The following is a 20,330-nucleotide window of genomic DNA, read 5'->3' on the forward strand; positions in this document are numbered from 1 at the left end:
TCGGTGGAGGACGTTTTGGTCTGTGGGGCATCCAAATCCCTAAACTATAGAGAATGCCTACAACCAAGCACCATGAAGGCAGGAGCCTGTTTTCTAGGAGACAGATTTTTGCAACTTGTGTTGACTTTTCCAAATGATAAGTATTTTCTATTTTGCAGACTAACTGCAGGTATCACAGTGTTGTACAGCTGTACAACAAGTGAACGTTTTTGTGTTAAAGTATGACAACTAAAGTACAAACATGAGTCAAGTTAACATCGTACATGCATCTTGGTTAAAATTTTCCATAAAAAAACCCACAGAAACATTGTCTATCAAAACTGTAATGCTAGAACTAATGATGAGTATGGTTTGCGGTAGATGTTCCAGAAAATGTACTTTTCCCTGTAGAACCTCTGTTTCTATAGAAAGGTGCAGAGGTTAGGTAAAATTACTTTCTGCATTAAATTTCCTTGGTTTCTATTGTTAGGTTGATTTTTTACAATAGCTTCTCATGAGATTCTGTCCCTTAGCCAGTGAATTTGACCTGACATTTTAAGAAAGGAGTTAATGTGTTGTGAGAAAGAGAGATTTTTAAGCTGCCTGGAATAGTATGAAAGAAACATCTAGTTCACAAATGGTCATGAATCTGCAATTACAGCAAGCCAAAGCTGAAGGAGCAGGGAAAATAAAAATGCAAAGTCACTATGGAGTTTTTGTCTTCTGACAGGAAATCGATGGCCAGGCGCTGCTGCTGCTGACCCTGCCCACTGTTCAGGAGTGTATGGACTTGAAGCTTGGGCCAGCTATTAAACTTTGCCATCACATTGAGAGGGTCAAACTTGCCTTCTACCAGCAGTTTGCTAACTGAGGAGCAACCAAGTTGAAGCGGACCTTTGAAGCACAACTACAAAAACATGCTCCTTTCTCTCTAGCAAGGAAAGCCAAATGAAGTTAAACTGAGGCCCTGGTGACCTAAGAGCATCTGTCAGCCTCAGTTTTTCACTTTGACAAAAGGAAGACAACATCTGGAGCAAAATGCCAATGCAAACATAGGGGCTACTCTACCAGCTGCCAGCTTGGGAACACAATAGTCTCTTGCTCTATGGTTCCCTTTTTTTAATGTATTTTTTAATGATTACAGAAAAGTCTCCTCTGGTGGGAAATGACATTTCAATAGTTCTGTTGGCACGGAACTTTAAAAGGAGAGACAGATCCTGTTTACGTTAGCATGTAGGCTGCCAGAAATAACCTTTCTCTGTTCCTGATGATTCACAGAATCCCCTTCCCTCCCTGTGGACGAACACTTGCTTTACCACAGCACTGGCTTTGGAATGTGCTCTTTGCACATTCGTGTGTTAATGTTGAGTTTTTTAATGAATTTGTTCATTGTTAGGACAACAACATGGCCACAGGGTTCTGAATGTACAGTATAGCAAGAGTGTGGTTCCTTTGGTGGGGGGGGTGGTGTTTATTTTGGTTTTTTGTTTCGTTGTTGGGTTTTTGTTTTGTTTTGTTTTTACTACCTCTGTAGCCTGAACAGTAGAAGTGATGAACTAAAAAGGGAGGGAACTACTTCTGGACAAATTGTCTGTAGCTGCACAGCAGTCTCTCTTCTGTAGGCATGTCAGGAGTACAAACCAAGATCAGCATACAGAGCTTCTCTTCCAAAGCTTTAGCTGAAACCTGTGTAGGCTTTACCTGGATGTTACCTTTTTCCCAGATGTCAGAAAACTTAATTATTTTGCACTTCTCTTACAGACGGGCTGTAGGAAAAAAGGAAGGAAAGAGAAAGTGCCTCTGCATTTTCTATATTTTCATTGTCAGATAACTTTTTTTTTTTTAATTGTGTGACGTTATTTCCTTTTTCTTATAGCAAACAATTGGGCCATGTAAACAGAGCCTGTCAGCAGACTTTTGCTTTGCTACCTGAACATCTTTTATAGAGAATACACTAAGGAAACTGCGATCAATAGAGGACTGCAACTTAGCTCTGCCAGTGTTTGCATACTGGAAACTATCTTACGAGCATGACTTTGTATTTTTAACTATTCCAGCTGCTCAGGATCAGACTTGATGAAAATGTGGGGGGTTGGGAAGGGGGTCGTGTGCTTTTTTTAGAGAAAAGGAAAAGGACCAGAGGGACATCTAGTTCCATCAGTAGACCCACAGTAGGATGAACTGCTGGTTTTAATTTCCAGGATAATAAAACCCAATCAGCCACTTGCTGTAGAACTGTGCTTTACACTTTCAGTAACAGGGCTTACATTACTTTCCATTAAAGTTGTGGGGAAACTTGCATCGGGCTCAAGATCTGCATCAAATAAGCATTAGGTTTCAGATAGCTTGCATTCATTCACTCCGCCTGTTCTCAGAGTATTTGAAGGAGCACAGGCAGGAACTTTATGTGTACAGCCCTGGTCCTTTACCTCCTATTCAAATACATTTTTGCAGAAAGCCCCTGGCATACTAAGGCGTTTGAGGTGGGAAGGTGCTCACTGCAGGAATTTGTTTAGGAAAGACGCATTTGCTGGTTTCTGATAAACACTGGTCACTCTGGTCAAATGGATTGATTCAACCATCCCTTAGGCCTAATGTGATTAGTTATTTTGATACCGTGAGCTGTAGGATTCAGTAAGGAGGTAGTCTGTAAACTAAGAGCTGACTTTGCACAGTCTGTATCTGTATCTGCCACATAGGTGTTGAGGGGGAGCTACCTCCAATGAAAACTGTTTAGAGTAAGCAAAGCTAAGTAACTGGGGTTTATTTCTTTTGCCCCTTAGAATAACTGCCTAGTGAAGGCAGAACTATTTACAGAAGTGCTAAAATCAGATCATTTTTTTTCCATTCCAGAATCAAAATGTAAATGTCAGACAGACTGTTTAGTAGCTGAATATTCTTGAGGGAGAAAGGGCAGTGTGTAGCTAGGACAATTTTTTCTCCCAAGTTGTAAGCAGAGACTGAAAACATAATTAAATTGAAATCAAAGTGCCCCTTCTTCTTCCTCACACCGGATCCATGGCCAATAAATGGATGGTTCCGCTCTTCATATTGTGCATAGGTCATCTGCCTGTACTCCATTCCCTTAGGACAAGCTCAGTGATAAGCCATTAGGCCTGAAAAAATTTTTGAAAGAAACACTGCTGTTTTGCTGTCAGCACCTTGTCTTGAGAAATGTGACCAGCAGGAAACTTCTGGGCTGGAAGATGATGCTTTTGGATCATATTTGTCATTCTTTAGGGTTTCCAGAATTCTATTGCACTGATGCCCAGCAGAATTGACCTGCATAGCCAAGAGACGTTGCTTCCATCTTTCTCTATGGACAGATAGATGTCTTTTTAAGTAGTTGTTAGGAGAGAACAGAGCTTAAAGGGTAATTTAGTGAACCTGTTAACATGGTGCCTAGGGTTTTAAATACAAATGTCATACTTCTTTTTCTCAGTAAATAAAGCAGTCAGCAGTTTCAGAGGTTAGTGGGATACTTACTGGTCACCTTTGACATGTTTTATAGGCTGGATTTTTCTGCCTTGTTTTGGGAGGCACTGACAGTCTGGTCCCAATGGGATCTATTTTTGTTGAGATTTTCAAAAGGGATGTTTTCATTATTTGTGAAATGTTTTTATGCTGCACACGGGTACTGTACACTCTGTTTCCTGGAAAAAATGCACTCTGTTTTATTGCTGGATTTAAAAGGGATAATTGGGGCTTTATCTTGATGGATGGGGTTTCTACTTGACTCTGTTTCAAGTTCCTCTTTCTCTATGCGTGGCAGATGGCACAACTGCACTTATATTTGTTCATCTTACTCCAACATGACTTGAAATCAGCTCACGCACTGCTTTAGTTGCTCTGTTTCTTCAAAACTGGATTTTGGGTAGCTGATGGCTGAATCTTGACTTTGGGTCATACTGATGTTTCACCAGCAGGAGTTGCTGGGACTGCAGTAATTCAGGCTTCAGGGATTTGTGCTGTCCTCTACCACATCATTCACCATAAGATACGACAAAGCTGGAGTCCAGGAGAAAGGCAGTGATGTGTTGCAAATGTCTTCACTACAAGAAAATGAGCCCTCCATTGGGCCTCATGTACTGTTTATGTGGAGGGTAAAAGGAGATTACCCTTGGCTGACCCATTGAGGGTTTGTATTCTTGCTTGTCTTATTTTCATATGCATTGTACAGTCTTGGTTTTGCACATCATAGCTTTAGAAACCTGGTGGTGCCTCCATATGGCACTCGTACTGTGCTTAGCCTTGTTAAGCAGAAAGATTTTGTTGAATTACTGTAGGGTGCTTTCTGCATCAACACAAGGATTCCATAATAGAGAATATTTGACCTCCAAAAACATCATGGGAGGTTAATGTGGTAGAATTATCCCCCAAAGCATGAGCAGCTTGCAGTCCATCCTAAACTGAAAGCAGTCCAGGTACAGCACTGATCCTGGTGAATGAAGACTACTTTTTTCTAATGCTAAACATTTCTGAAAGTTGCTCTTTGAGGAATGAAACAAAAGGCAGATTCATTTGTGCGTTGTATAGAACTCCAGGAGTGTTTGCAGTCTCTCCTGGGATTAATGGAAACAGTACATACAGAGTTCGGGAGTGGTTGTTAAGATTACTTTCTCTTGTCCCAACTTTCAGCAGTATTTTGTTGTTGCTTTAGGATTTGCCAATGTTTATTCTTGCTTCCAATGATGCTTTAAAGGAGGGAAGGCGTATTTAGCTGCTAGGTCCACAGAAGTGTAAATATATTTACAGTTGATTGGACTGAGCACTCCATTCTTCTGTATAAAGTACAAAGACTTGGTACGTTGTTAGCAAAAGGCAAAGTGGCTTGCGAGATTTTTGAATGTAATGGAATAGGCTTCAAAACTATCGAGCTCAAATTGGAGACTGCATGCCTTTGGACCAAATCTATTGTTAGAGGAGAAGTTACTAGATGAAGTAGCCTTACCAGAAAGCCAAAAATACGATTATCCTATACAAAGCTACTCCTTAACCAGTTCTGTCACATAGTGGCAGACTCGGTACTGCCTACTGTGAGCTCAAATTACCTAAAAGTAACTAAGCACAAAGATACAGGCTCTGTCAGGAGACTTCAGATGTTGGCTGAAGGCTCCATTTTAAAGGGATTGTGTGCTGAACCCTACTTCAGAGTGCTGCCGACCTTCCCCAAACATGCATGTAGCCTTGTTTTCTAAGGCAGCCTTTTGGGTGAAGGATTGGAATGGGACATGGGAACACCAGTTACAAGAAGCCTCTTTTATTGTTATGTGTTTTTCTAAAAAAAATTTAAAAAATAGTCTGTATGAAATATAGCAAAAATGAGTTAAGGTTAGTGACACTTTGTCTCCATGGTCATTTCTAGCTTCCTCAACATCGCATCTGTTGTTCTGAAATGCACCAGACATATAAATGGACTTTTTGATGAGAAGACAAAGTTACTCTGTTAGGTGCAAAGCCAGCAGTGTTTGGCTCAGCTTTAAGCCATGGAAGCGAGCAGGTCTTGCGCTGCCAAAATTCAGAGGCAGTAGGTCTAGCTGACTTAGCACAAACATGGGCACAGAGCCTGTGGAAGTCCTCTAGCCTTGCACAGTTCAAGAGGAACAGGCCTTCTGCTTGAGACACGGGGACGGCTCGCTCAAGTTGCGTGAATGAACAATGAGGTCCGGGCACAAATGAATTCTTGCCCACTCTGAAAGCTGTTGAGCACCAGTTTCCAAGAAACCTCGTGGAAAAAAAAATTCTGGAGGTGTCATGTTTCTCCTCTCCTCTTTCATTTCTTTTTTTTTTTTTTTTTTTAATTTCTGTTTAAAATAAATTTTAAATAATCTTTGTAGACAATCAGGTCTTCTAGGAGACTTTACCCTAAAGGGTACCTGCTCTCCACCTGTGGGCCTCTTTCTTATACTAACTCATTGGAACTGATGCACTTTTCCTGTATTTTGCCTTTTTTAATTAGCTGCTTGTTCTTAAACAAAGATTTAAATGCATATTGTGTTGTGTCCCTTCTGCTTGTTGTTTTATCTTTCTTTAACTTTTAAATATATATATATGCAGTGAGACTGAAGTACTACATGGAAGAGAAACATGCACAAGAAAATATGCCTATTAAGTCCCACCATTGTTTGAGCAGGTGTAACAATTTAATCAGAGGATTTTTTAAAAAATATTTTGGATGGATATTTTGCTTGTTTTGTCTGTAAATAGTGTACATAAGTTTGTGGTATATGACAGTTTTAAGTGGTTGTAAGAAAATTAAAAAAGATACTTAAACTGTTACCGATGGCTTTGGTATTAATATAATGATAAATGCGGCTGCTTACCATGAGCAATTTTCCATCTTACAAAAGCGTGGGGGAAACTGTGTAGCGTGTTCCATTACTTGCATAAAAGGTAAATGCAGACCACGTAAATAACACTTGCACGGGCTTTGTGTTAAGAGCTTGATTGGGTTGTGTGCAGTTCCCTCAAATGCAGGAGTCCTATTTATCTAAGCCTTCTTCTAAGGTAACAGATTTTGTTTCACAGGATGCTGAAGCTAATATACAGGAGCTGAGGACAGAACCTATGAATCAGGGTAATTTTCTGTTATTGCTTTCTTTGAACATAAGGAGCTGCTTGGTACAATCCAAAGCAAACCTTGCAGATGCTGCTGCTCCTTCTGGATGGTTTTATAAAGGTTTACACCATCCCAGCAAGTTGAAATTTTAAAAAGAGCTGGCTTTGCTTTCTCTGAATAACATGAGGGGCCACAGGATGTTTCAGAAACAGGTCAGCCTTGTAAAGTTCTTGTTTCCTTACTTGGCGTTCCAACAGATTGTACTCGTGTGCTCCACGGCACTTGTTTCTTGGCTGCACTTCAGTCTCCTTGAACTGATTTTATACTGGGTGCCGAAAATGCACAGGAGTGGGATGAAACTGATTTGCTTAACACTGTCTTTAAACATCTATAAATATGTAGGATTTAATGTAAATCTTATACTTGCATTCACAGAGCACTGTCTACTTGAGAGAAATCTGAAGGCTAGTGAATAACAGCACATACCAGGAGGCAGACTTTTGTTGCCTGCCACAGGTTTCAGAAGGGTTTATAGGAGTCATGAGGAGCTGAAAACCCTTGAAGAGGTATTTTTAGGGAATGATCTATTTTAAAGCATGGAATATGGAGTAACACGAGGCATAAGCCCTTCAAGTTATGTTTCCAGATTCATGTCTGAAACAAATTTTGTGTGTAAAAAGCATTAGGTAAATCTTTAACCAGCATAAGCATCCCGGTCAGGTATGTGTGTGGAACATCTAATGTTCAGCAGCAGCTGTGAAAGCTTAAAAACCACTCCTGGGCCACAAGTAAATAGGTCAGGACCATGTTTGAAGTGCAGTGCTTGATGGCTGTGATCCCTGTGTGCAGGGGGGAGAACAAGCAACCTACTTTGGTCCTTGCCCTTTCTTTCAGGTAACTCTATTTGCGTTCCTGAACTCTCGCTTTTGACGCAGCTCAAAGCAGAGGAGCGTTGACATGGGGTGCAGAGGCGCTGGACAGTGCATTTTGGCTGTGTGCTCTGTAAGTCTGAGAACTGAGAGCATTTCTTTTTCTAGCTGCGACTTCCAGACGTTTATGCACAGCCTAAATATCAGAGAAATCACTGCGGTGTGCCAGTACTCTTGGGCATCGCCTGCCAGGAAGGACAGTCGTGTAGGTGGGTTCGTAAAATAGATGCAGCAAATGTCATTATTTGAACAACTATTGCTTCATGTGCTCTGCCTAGGTTTCTGATAGATTTAAACATACTGTACTTTCTGGGTCGTACGTACAAGTAAATTCATATTTACACTGCGATTTCAATTATTTAAAGAAATTCAAGAAACAGTATAACGAAAAACTAGACTGCAACGTGACCTAGGCTGACCCCACACTAGCAGTAAGAGCCTAAACTTGAGTGCGGTTCTGCCTGGCGATGAAGCGGGAGGGTATGGTGCGATGGGGTCAGTCCGACTCGCTGCTCAACAGGTGCTACCTTTTCTAAATGGAAGCGCTGACGTGTTACGTCTTAAATCCATTGTGCCACTGGTTGCCCTTTTAAAGGAACAAACATTTTTCCTGGAGAGTCCAGGTCGTAATTTTTTCTTCCTAGTCTGATGTCAAACTTGCCAGACCTGTGGGGTCTGAGCTATAGCCCTTGGGTGAGCAAACCCTGGCCCGGCAGCCGTTCTGACCCAGGGGCTCCTCCGGTCGGGCTACCGTGCCCTTCGGAGACCGGCTGGGCTGCTGGAGCCAAACGGCGGGTGGCGGCTGCCCGGCAGCAGCGGGAGGGCTCGGGGAGCGTGAACGGCACCGCAGCCCGCGGCAGCTCCCCTCTCCCTCCTCACACAAAGGGGCGCGGGGCGGGGGGGGGGAACCCTCTTCGGGCGGCATTGCCGGCTGGAGCGTTCGGTTTGGGGTCTGTGTCGGTTTTCCCTTGGCCGGGGACGGGGGGGGGAAGCCGGCCCCCTCACCTCCCGTCCTTCTCCGGCCGAGACCTGCCCGCTGCACACCCCCCCCCCCCGGTGCGGGCTGACCCGCCCTGGCCCGCCGGCCGCCACCCCGCTCACTCCGGCGGAGGCAGAAACGGCAGCGGGGAGGGCGGGGCGGGGCGGGGGCGGAGCGGGCGGCTCCGGGGCTCGGCCAATGGGAGAGAGCGGCGCGGCCGGTGACGCGGCGGGGCGGGCGACTCGGCGCAGGAAGCGGGGCGGGGGGGGGCGCGGCCTCGCCCGCCGGTCGCGACGTCGTCGTCGCCGCCGCCGCCGCCGCCGCCGCCATGCGCCGCTGAGGCGGGCGCTGGCCGGGCCTCGCCATGGGGGCGCCGCCGCCCAACGGTAGCCTCGGCCTCACCGACAGCCCCCCGCAACCGGGCGGGGGGGCGGCGGCGGGGCCGGGAGACCGCGGCTGCGAGAACGGGGCCCTCATGGACAGCTTCGGCATCTTCCTGCAGGGGCTCCTGGGCGTCGTGGCCTTCAGCACCCTCATGCGTGAGTGGCGGAGGGGGCGGGCCGCGGCCTCCGGGCCTCCCCGGCTCCGCGCGGCCTGGCGGCGGCGGCGGCGAGCGGGCGGGGGCGGGCCGCGGCCGGCCGGGTCCCTTCCTCCTCGGCGGCGGGGGGGGGGGGGGCTCGGGCTCGGTTAATGGTGCCGGGATCTCGCCGCTGCGTCCCGAGGCCGTCCCGGGAGGAGCGCCGTGCCGTCCCGGGCCCTGAAGGGCCGCGGCGGCCTCAGGGCAGCGCAGCCGCGGCCGGGGGCTTTGTTGGTGCCCGGGGAGCTGGAGCGGGGCCGTGAGGTGAGGCTGCGGGACTCGGCCCGGCAGCCCGGGGAGGCCTCTCCGCAGTTGCCCGCGCTCCCCCCGGCGGGGTCCCGACCCCCCTGCGGGGCTGGAGCCGGGCGCCAGCACCCGCCGTGCCGCCTGAGGGAACGGCCGACGGGCTTCGAGGGCAGACGTTCGGGGTGAACGGCGTTGTTTCCGAGAGACTGCGCTTCAAGTGCTTCAAGCAAATGCGCTTTTTGAAATTTGCTTCCCTAACGCTTGCGCCCGTGCCGATACAGTTTATCGCTTCGGGGGCGGGCACGTATTCTGCTTTGAATAGGACCGGCAAGACGTGGTGGTGTGTGCGGAGTCACTCGGGTTTAGAATACGCGAAAGAAAAGGGTGAGGCACTATCAATTTTACGGCAAGTGTACCTTGTCATGTCATCAACAGCAAAGTGAGGCGCGCTTGTTCAAATCGCAACACGCTATGCTGCGCTTGCTTGGAGTGTACGCTATACCTTGGAGTTGGAGCCGCCGGTGAGCTCGTGTGGCCGTTTACAGCGGCTCAGCTGATGAGCGGTAACGTGTTACGCTGCTCGTTTGAGTTCGGCAGAAAGGCAAGAAAGCCTGAAGGCCGTAGTGACCCCAACCATGCCTGCTCTGAGGGAACAACAACGTGGAACAGAACAGTACTGGTAGATTTTTCTCTCTGTCCCATACTGTAGTTATTGTCTTTTCAGCTGAGGAGTGAAAAAGCAGCCCAGCGCTGTTACTCAGCTGACCATGAAGTTGTTGTTAATGAAATGTGGGGGAGGGAAAAGGGAAGATCAGCTACAAGTATTTTACAGTTTGATCTAAAGACCAAGATCCTGTTTACCTTAGAATTGAACCAGTAACCTTTCACGCTAGCGTCATACAATTATGGTTAAGTCAAAAATTTGCTAACGTGCTATATTTGCATACTTTAGTGTTTCAGTCATGGTTAAAAATTGCATTGCTCTTATAAAAGCTATGCATGTAGCAGTCATCGTTATGTTACTGAATGACAACAGTAGCCACTGGTGTAACATTTGGTCAGTCAGAACATCTTCATAATGAGGAGTTTTAGCAGTTTCCGAACAAAAGTACCTCACAATGATATGTACGCGCTGTTGGTTTTGGAATTAATTAAGAGATACAAATAGATAATTTTTATGGATTGTGCATCAAAAGATTAAGAGTTACACATGTTTTTTTACCAGGATAGTATCTTTTTTCTGGAAATGATGTCACTTATCTTTATGCATTTTACAGTAACACTGGAATACTCAGTGAAGATAAGAACAAGTGAATACAAAAAGTATGTACTAGGAAAATGAAAGCCTAGTTGTTAGCTGTACTTCCTAACTTCACTCTGGTTAGATATTTTTAAACCATGAACTATTACACTATCAATGAAGTGCTTGCAATTGTGGAAGAAGGGAGTGAAAGGAAGGTAGCCAGTCCTCGCAATGGTACTCGTGAGAAAAGGAATCTGTTTCCAAAGGAGATTAGAGCAAAAAAGTTGCAACTTGTCATGCTTACTACTGCTTATATTTAAAAAGAGGAGGATAGGTATGTTTGTCCCAGTTTTGACAGCCCCATTCTCTTCCACTTTATTTTGGGCCTCTCCCCGCTAGCAGGAGGAGAAGCTGGCCCCACCGCGTGGACCAGTTACACTGGTAAAAGAGCAGTTCTCCCTCAGTTAATGCTGTGCTATGCTGGAAGGGATGGTTCTGTTCTGTCTGCTAGTTTTGCTGAATGTTTTTATCCTTTTGATATCATATGCAAAACATTTGGTATGTTGTTCCAAAACCTTTAAAAGTTGCCTCAACAAGTAGGGCTTTTTGTGATCCATGTGACAGAGAAGCAGGAACTTGTGGCCGAGAATGGGAGGGAGAGCGTGACCTCTCCTCAGCAGTCACCTCAGCACCTACACAGTTGTTCCTGTCCCTGAGCTGCTGTGGCAGAAGAGATGACAGAACTTTTGGAGCTGGATCACAGAACTGATACCGTAAGAAAAATAAACAGGGAGACGTGGTTATTTTTAAGCTGGAGTATTTCTGTGCTCTGGTTCTGTAGCTTTCCGGCACAACAGAGGACGTAGTGCTGAGGGAGAAACAAGTGGCTGTAGGCAGGGACTGCTTGAGAAGCGGCACTGCTGTCAGGTCAGAGGTCGGCCTCCCTTTTGAACAGCATTAATTCTCCATGTGTGGCTGTATCACTTCTCCAGCTCTCCTCTGTAAAAAGTCAGAGAACTGAACACACATGACTGACTGATATTTAAATTTAACTTACAAAGGGCAGGTCACTTGCCTTTTTTTTTTTTTTTTTTTTTTCCTTCTCCTTGAAAGGGAACCCTAGAAGGGGATACTGTAATACTTTGCTAGCGATTAATGGTGCAGAACGCTCTGTAGAAAAAGAAATTAAAGTAACGGCAACAGAAATATATTGTACAATTGCTCTTTATGCACAGAGGCTGTTTTCCTTTGAAAAATATTTGATTTGACATGTAAAGAATAAGAATTTTTGGTAAGTGGCTAAATCAAAAGGCTGACCCAGACTTGCCCTTTTTTAGATAAATCTTACCATGCTTGTGTTCAGTGGAACAAAGAATATTTTTTTTTCTGGATGTAGTAATTAGCTGTAAGAGGAGGACGACCTTTTCTGTGCCTCATTAGTAAATGTTCATCTACAAATGACTGAAGGAGTATTCTTAAAGCAAAATTGTTTAAGATCTGACACTGCAATTTGCCACTTTCTTGTGTGTGCACCTACCTAATTGCTTTAAAGTTATGCTATCAACTGACCTGCCGACGACATCAGTTGAACTTCATCTTTTAAGGGCTAAAATGTGGTTAAATGTCAAGTTTGTAATTTGGTGAAGATGCGGTGACTCTCTGACAGAGTCACTGATTGCTGCAACTATTTTCTAATACTTGAAATATTTTCAAATATTTTCCAATACCTCAAAGAAAGGTTTTTACCCCAATCATATTATCACCCTCCCTTGTGTGTCCCCTCACTACTAATTTAACACAACCAAGAAGTGACAGAGACAGAGAATTTCTCACTTAGAGCTGACAAAATGATCATTTGAAAGTAAATCAGAAGTTTCCTTTTCTTTATATCTCTTGCCTCTTTGTTCTGTTGCAAAGGGACTGAAGAACGGTTTCACTTACTGTCTTACCTCACAGTAGCCTGTTAAAGGATCGACTTTGTTCTATTATCTTCAGATTGAAATATACAACCTGTTGTAAACCTCTGATCTTTTTCCCACAGAAGATAGTTTAGCTAGTTATCATCTATGCTGGACTTACACAGGAGACTCCCTGACCCCCTTAACCGAAAGCAGAAGTTTGCATTTGTTTTTATTGCTGTAAGTCATTCAAGGCCCCCCCAAATCCTCTCCTCCCACTCTCCATGTAGTGTTGTCCACAGACCAGAGAAGAGAGGTGGTCTTCTGCTGTCTGAATCAGTAGTAAGTATACCTAATGCTGTCAGAGCCCACCAGTGTGGTGTTTTTAGTCATTGTGGATTAATATTTCACCGCTCTGAGTTCAGCTCTCTGCTGTGAGAGGCACATTGAAACAGTTTCACCCAGACGCTACAGATGTTCTAGTACCTCCAAAGTCGTACTGAAGTCGGGCTGGATGACTTCTGTTGCTTCTCTGCGAACCACAGGCTCTAACTCCCTATCAAAGGGAACTAATTGATTAAAAACTACCTCTTTTTTTGCAAATCTGCTTGGACTGGCAGCCCTTTTGGATTCTCACTGCTAATTCTCAAGTCTATTAGCCTGTTCTTTTTGAAGTCTGTTGCTTAATTTTGCTCTTGTCTGTCCTGCTTAAGTATGCATTATTTTCCACCCTAGTTTATTTAAGCTAAGCCACTTCATAACAGGAAGTCTTAATCGGTTTCCCTGGATGGGAGAGATGTGTGTTTATGCTTCAGGTCAATAAGCCAAAGATAATATTTTTTCAAAGTTTGCCGTTGTAATGCTTGTATCTTTTTTTCATGGGGATCTTGATTTAAAATGACGGGTTTGCTTTTTAGGTGCTTAGGGTTTTTTTGGTGCAATAGTTATGGGTTTTAGTACTGATGCCACAAAACTGGCTTGAAATATTTTTGTGTAATATAATGTGTTTTGTCAGTAATCCCAAGCACCTTCTGAGCGTTCTCTGGTTAGGCTTTTATTGGTAATGAATGATTAGAGAGTGGTGTTAGCACAGTATTCCCACATGTGTACAATGTAGGCATAGTTGTAAATAATACAGTTTTTATTAGCCAAACTTGCAGAAAGGTATTGGGGGCGGGGGGGGGGAACCCATTGCCAATCCCTTTACCCTATCTGACACAAACTCTTTCGAGTACTTCATCTTGAATATGTAGTTTATTTACTAAACTTGTTTGTCAGAAGATAGACACCTTATCAGAGTGTGGCTATGTTTGTTTTGGGATACCTAGGAACAGCGAAGAAATTAGATGAGACGTTTTGATGAATTATTGAAATAGAAGAGTCACTTGATCCTCTGCAGGTAGAAGGTTTGTGTCTATCTGTGGAGAATACATACATACATATATATATGTATATGCCGTAAAGGAGACAAAAGCATGTGGGACTGTTACTTTTTTACGGCTTTATTGCAGTTGGTGTCTGTAGTCACACTGAGAAGGGTAAAAGCTTCTCTGTTAACAAAAGTGAAATTACTGGGTATAGGTGCCACTGGTGGATAAGTGAGTAGGTAGGTTTGCCATTGAGGGTCACAGCTAAAAAAAAAAAGGTATCTTTTATAAGAATTGTTTCTGTTTTTTAAGGTCCTCTCTTTGCTTACACTGTCATAAAGGAAGTACCTTAAAAACTGCATAGTTAAAGTCCATTTACTTTACAGCAAGATTTTCCCACCTGATAAGCCATGAATGCTTCTTTCTATAATAAGCTATCTTAGCAGGCTGTTTAGTAGAATTCAAAATGCTTTAGCAGAAATATGCTTTTCAGAGGAATGATTTCATATTTTTGTCAAGGTAAGGGAGTATTATTACCGGGAATAATGTTGTAGGGAGCAGGGACTTAAGAAATTAAGTCCTTTCAGTGACCTTTCAAAAAAAAAAAAAAAAAAGTCGGCTTAAAACTGTTAGATACAAAAGAACTAAAGCATATGATTTTCAGTTGTTTTCCACAGCAATTTTCTTTCTACTTGAGCAGATTTGAAAAATGAGAAAGCGGTGGGGAGTTGACTTTGATATGCTGTAACATCAGCAGTGAAATGCAGGCTTCTGAGTAACAGTAACAAGTTTGTTGTACATGGCAGTTTCCTAAGGTGTAGGGGCAGTGGCCTGCTAGCGAGGTGGTGTTTTATTAATAAAGGCAAATTCTGAGTTGATAATATCCCATCCTTGTACGTATTCACTCTTGAGTGATGCAGGACATGTGCACTTGAATTGCTGAGGACCGCCTCGGAAATGTTCTTTGTGCGACTGATTTTAAAGCTCGTCTCATACAGAAGTTTCAAATCACAAATAGGATATTTCATATTTATGAAAATGTGAACAGTATTGCACTTACACAGTGGACCACCCTTTGTAGAATGCAAATATTCTTTTTCCTAGAACTCTTCACAAGTGCAAGTTCCTGGAGAAGTGCCAGATACATGCAGAACTTGGATTCCAATGTGTATTCGGGGATTTTCTACTATTAGGCAGTCTGAAATGACTTTAAGGACCACTTCCAGGTATCACGGCAATGGGGATGAATCCCCCTTAGGGTAAAGGAAGGCTAGTAAGATGTGCGACTGCGCTACGTTAAAAAGCGAAAGTTGGGCAGGGAGCGAAGGGAGAGTAAATTTTAAGACAGGAGGGGGTGAAAAAAAATTCCAGAACGTGGAAGCAGCAGGGCTTCCTCATCGGAAAGGAAGCGGGTGGGTGGGCTGCGAGGCCCCCCGGGGCAGGACCCCCCTCGGAGCCCGGGGCAGGACCCGGGGCAGGACCCGGGGCAGGACCCTGGACAGCTCCGCCGCGCCTGCCGGCGGGCGGACCTCCGCCCTCCTCCATCCTCCCCTGCCTCGCCCGGGGAGCCTTCCCTTGGGTGCAGGGTTGGGTTTTAGTCGAGTGCTGCTTATGTCAAGTAAGTAATAGTCTGACTGGACGGCCAGGCTGCAGGTTCGGCTGACTGTCTGGCTGACGTGAAGGGGTGGTGCAATCCCCTCCCGTCTGGCTGGAGGCCGAGGAGGAAGCAGGATGGGGTGATGGTAGTAGAAAGGAGGTGTTTTATCCTCTTGCTCCTTCGGGCCCAATCCATGGTAATTAGTAATGATCAGTATCGTAGTGGGGTATAGTAGCTATTATTCTGCAGGTTAAGTGTCTGCTTGTGGCTGCAGGACTCGGAAAAGCCCTGTGAGGTCACTCTGGTCATGGCCAAGTAAATTATGCCTTTCAATGATCGAGTGTTTTGCTATCCCCGGATGGTGAGGTATCGCTTGCATCTGTGTTACATGGCTGCTTCTTGTTTGTTTTAAATAAATCATCAGTCCTTTCAGAGTCTCTGTGACATCCTTATCTGTCTTTGAGACAAGAATGAGAGATGCACTACGAGCTGTAGCAGAAAAAAAATGCAACCACATGGGTAAATTAGCTAAGTAAATTGCTTTCTTTTACCATGCTAATGTTGTAGTACTCTTTAATATATGAAATACCTAGTTGGGATAAGTTCTGTCCATTGCGAGCTCTCCACAAAAAGGCAAATCTTGCTGATAAATTTCATGTTGTACAAAAGCAAGTTATAATAGTGTTGTGAACTGCTCAGCTGACCTTTTTTTTAAGTGAATTTGAAATGAATTTAGGAATAACAATTTTGAAATTGTTTTCTATTTTGAAAACAGAAGACCAATCTTGTTTTGTAGCATAGTTAGGTGTGTGTCTTTGCATTTACTGACAATAGGAAAAACATGTTTCCATAATGTTTAGTCCTGCTTAAACTACATTTCTTTCCATAATTGAAACTGCTTGCAAGATGTCTGATTCTTTGTTGGTTATAGATTGTAATAGCGCTTTATTGGGTGGCTTAATGTCCTGATCATGTCAGGTCATTAATATTTTAGCATCACTAAATGCAGCAACTATTCTTGAAATACCATGCCAGTAGAAGTTAAGGGAAAAACAAAGAATGTATCAATTTAGAGAAATAATCTGTAATCTGTAAGTAAGTTGCACTTTTCATTAACAGTTGTCTGATGCCCTTCTTTGTCTTGTTGGCTCAGAACATATTACATTTTCTTATTACTCAGCTGATAGCTGGATATAATTGTACTCCAGATAATAAGATTGTTCTAAGTATAATTACGCATGTCATTCACATTATGAAATGTTTAGGAAAAAGGATAAGTTATGTTGACATTTGTAAACTATTAAAATGATAAATTATCCAGAGACTCTGAAGCTGTGTTTAATTAGAACTAACTTCTGGACTGTTAGCTAGACTGTTGTTTAACTGTAAACTGCATAATGAATGTGTTCTTGACTAGTGTTTTATAATTAAATTTGTAAGGAGCTGATTTGTACAAATACACAGTGCGCCTTTTTGCATTCTGCAGTGATATTAATTTCATGGTTAATGAAGTTTACATTCTTAAACTGGTATTTAACAAGGTCTTATCTGTGTGGATTTTGTTGATGAAATGGAAAATCAGGTCTGCTTTCTCATGCCTGCTGGTAGGAAATGCTCGCATTCTCAAAGATTTCTTGATCACAGCAAAATGTATTCCCTGCAAAACTTAAATCTCGCTGTCAGACTGAATATAAGCTTGGAGCTTGCATGAGACTGCCTTTGCAGGTCATGTGGTACAGGGATGAGGTTTTAGGGTTTAATTAGGAATAATTAAACTTATTCACACTGTTGCTGAAGGTACTGAAGACCTGTTTTTCTACCACTGACCCTGAATCACACATTTTATATATATTCATTGTCATAACCTCGTACATATGTTGTCATATGTAATGAATGTTGAGGATGAAAATGTGCTAAAATGGATTCACAGTTCAAATTCCTCATAGCTTGCATTCATGGTTCAGATTCATAGCTGCAGGTGTAAGTTAGTTCACAGGCACGCTAAGCTAGCGTAGGGAAAAGTCATCCCGAGGAAGATACTAAACTTGTTTTTTCTGTTGTTCATAATGGTTTTTTCTCTAGATGTTGCTATTTATTTTTTTTTTTAATAATCAAATGTTTTTGTAATTTGAAATGTTTTGACTTTGGTCATCCTAACTTCTGTCACATTTTTGGCTATCCCAGATTCTAAGACCGATCATTCCTTCTCTTGTAGTGATTAATGTGTGTTGGCTCACTTGAGAGGAGAGGAACACAGTATTATGTTTCCTCATTTCGTCTTGTTGATGGGCATTAAATAGAGCTTAGGAGGACTTGGGAAGCGGCTGGCCTGTAAGCTGCAAGGTGCTCAGGACATGAAGATGTGTGACAAGAAGTTCATTTGTATACTTCTTCTGTTTGAGAGGTCTCTCCATTGCTGTGCTCCACTGACACTGTTGAAAGAGGTGAACCAATGGAAGTAACTAGAAACTCTTGCTGAGAAGTCAACTAGGGAGAGGGGTTCCTGAATTTTTAAGAGTTTCAAATGTAGCAGTAAGTTTTATAGGACTGACATCAGTTTGGTAACGGGTAAAACTTACGAAATCATTGTCCTGGGCTTGAATGCTCAGAACTTGGCCAAATACTGTTTTACAGGGTTCATCTTACCAATTTTGGACAGGCTAGCCAGTCACCTTGAATGAGTACTTACAGAAACAACCTTTGCTTGCTTTTTGTTTTTCCACTCTAGTTATTTTTTTTTTCCATTTGTCAAAAATACATTTTTTTTTTTTTTTTTTTTTTTCCCCATGGAACAAAAAATACTTTAAAATTACAAACAACTATTCACAACTAACAACATATATCCTCTGGCTCTAAAATTTTAGAGCATATCATCTTAAAAAATTATTAATTCCTTTTTGGAATAATTGCTCTTACTTCTTTCTTGTGCTGAAATAGCTACTATGCAACATCTTTCAGCATACCTTTCTTGTTTTGAGGCTGATGGTGTGACTAGCAGTGTATGTTGTTTTACATGCATAGGGTTTTAATGCTTTCTTTGCAAGGTAATTGTGATGTTAGAAGATAAAATAGTCTAAGAAACTTTAAAATTAAATGGGGTGGGGGGAACCTCACCATCCTCTATCTGATCTTAAAGACTTAAGCTTTCTTATGGCAGTATGTTTTTAGTGCTGGCATTAGGTTTTGGTGTTTTGAAGCTTTTGTGAAGCTTACACAAATGTTAAGAGGTATGAAGCTTTATCATTAAAAAGAATGCTCATGCACATGGAAATTATTACATGTTTTCATCTTGATTTCAGAAATTTAATTTATGCAGTGAATACCTAGTTGTTAGATACGTTATATCAAAGAAATCTGCATAATTGGCTGCTGACTCTCCTTTCATGATATTTGATCATGTGTAAAGAGAATGTATGAAAGTAGGTTGTGTATCTCTTGTTCTTTTTAAAACAGTTGGTGATATGCGAAATGTGTCTTGCTTGCAATTCAGTGCTTCGATAGATTCAGCAGCCTAGGAAGAATGAATCCGGTAAGCAAAGCTATTTAGAATTTAAATGGACTCTAAACATATAGTGTACGTCTACCTTTGGCCTCCTTGATTTAATATATTTGCTGTTTATCATTTTCTACAAATGGAAACACAGTTTTCCTTCTACATTCTTTTTGTGTATATCTGAACTTATATTTCGGGTTTGCTTTCTGCTTTTAAAACTGCTAAGTTACTGGCTTAATTAGTATTTTAATGAATGATGAGTGAGTTTGTAGCTGTGCTTTGGCAGTTCTGTCAGTTCCCAAGAGCTGGTTTAAAACAACTGGCTTGAATGACTTAAAGTTCATTGATATCTGTTGTCATACTAATAACGTTAGGAAAGCTTCATGTATTATTGAGTGATCTTGTGAATGCTGTACGTGAAAATGGTGTTGTGAATCGTAAATTGCTGCTTAGTGCACATTAATATGGATTGATTCTGTTTGTTTTGTACTAAATAATTCATGTTTCCCAAATGGTTCTTGTTTTTAATAGCAAAAAAAAATACACTTGAACACAGCAGACTGTGTTTTTCAGCTTTCTCTAGGTGTATAAGAATGGTATGTCTGTTCTCTAGCAACCTACCTTTTTTTTTTGCATAGTTGTGTAATAACACCTGGTTCAGAGTATAAATGTGTTTCAGGAGGGCTGTGTATTAAACTTCTAAAGCCAATGTTACAGACACTTTTAGTACTGGAAGCTTAGATTTGCTTTGCTTTAACTATCTCATACCTGTTGAAGAAACAGAGTAGCATATGCTTCTGTCTCTGAAAGTGCTGGGAAACTGTGATTTATTGTGATCTTTCAAATAGAGCACACCTTGAACAAACAGTGCTACATATGTTAAATGCAGAGATAACAAATGCCTGTCTCTAAGATCAAATCTTGTCTCATAACTTTAATATTTGGATAAATACTTCCTAAGCTATTTGTGCTGTTTACTTTAGAGTTCTTAAAGCAGTTAATTGCAACCCTTTATTTTTAGTATTGCTCTAGCATTGGCATGCCTTTCAGGAAGTAAAGGGCTGAATAATTCTGTTTACATAGTGCATATTACGTGTACTTTCTGACTGCTCTAAAGTGCTGGTCTCTCTGGGGAGATAGCAAATAGGTTAGCAATTGAGAGTGAGAACTTGTGTCTAATTCTTTGTCTGCTAAGTTAGTTTAGCTATTTTAAAAGTAAGCTTTACCTTTAAAAAAAAAAAGGAAAAAAGCTCAATTGCAATGGCTATTGATGAGGTATGTCTGGGCTGCATGCTCTACCAAGACACATTTGTTTCCTTTATTGACACCCGAGTTAATGCTTCTGTCAGAACTATCATGTGCTACCAGGATACATGAGATCAGCCTTTGTGAAATTGTCTTAGACTGAATTGTATGCAACAGGTAATATGACTCATTTGTGTCTCCCCCAGCCAATCTTTACA

The 20,330-nt window shown here is 42.4% G+C and overlaps 2 protein-coding genes across 4 annotated transcripts in view; both read left to right on the plus strand.

The window, feature by feature from the left end:
* SFMBT1 (Scm like with four mbt domains 1) overlaps positions 1–6,258 on the plus strand; it is an 85,252-nt gene extending 78,994 nt beyond the window's left edge. For all 3 annotated transcript variants that reach the window (XM_029996213.1, XM_029996215.1, XM_041118807.1), the window contains exon 21: positions 710–6,258. In XM_029996213.1, coding sequence (XP_029852073.1) covers positions 710–850 — 141 coding nt within the window. In that variant the 3' untranslated portion in view covers positions 851–6,258. The remainder of the gene's footprint in view (positions 1–709) is intronic.
* A 2,480-nt stretch (positions 6,259–8,738) lies between these two features.
* LOC115353834 (musculoskeletal embryonic nuclear protein 1) overlaps positions 8,739–20,330 on the plus strand; it is a 45,959-nt gene continuing 34,367 nt past the window's right edge. The window contains exon 1 of the mRNA XM_030043839.2: positions 8,739–8,985. Coding sequence (XP_029899699.1) covers positions 8,811–8,985 — 175 coding nt within the window. The 5' untranslated portion in view covers positions 8,739–8,810. The remainder of the gene's footprint in view (positions 8,986–20,330) is intronic.

The sequence above is a fragment of the Aquila chrysaetos genome, chromosome 20 (genome assembly GCF_900496995.4).
Source record: "Aquila chrysaetos chrysaetos chromosome 20, bAquChr1.4, whole genome shotgun sequence".
In the NCBI taxonomy this organism is placed as follows: Eukaryota; Metazoa; Chordata; class Aves; order Accipitriformes; family Accipitridae; genus Aquila; species Aquila chrysaetos.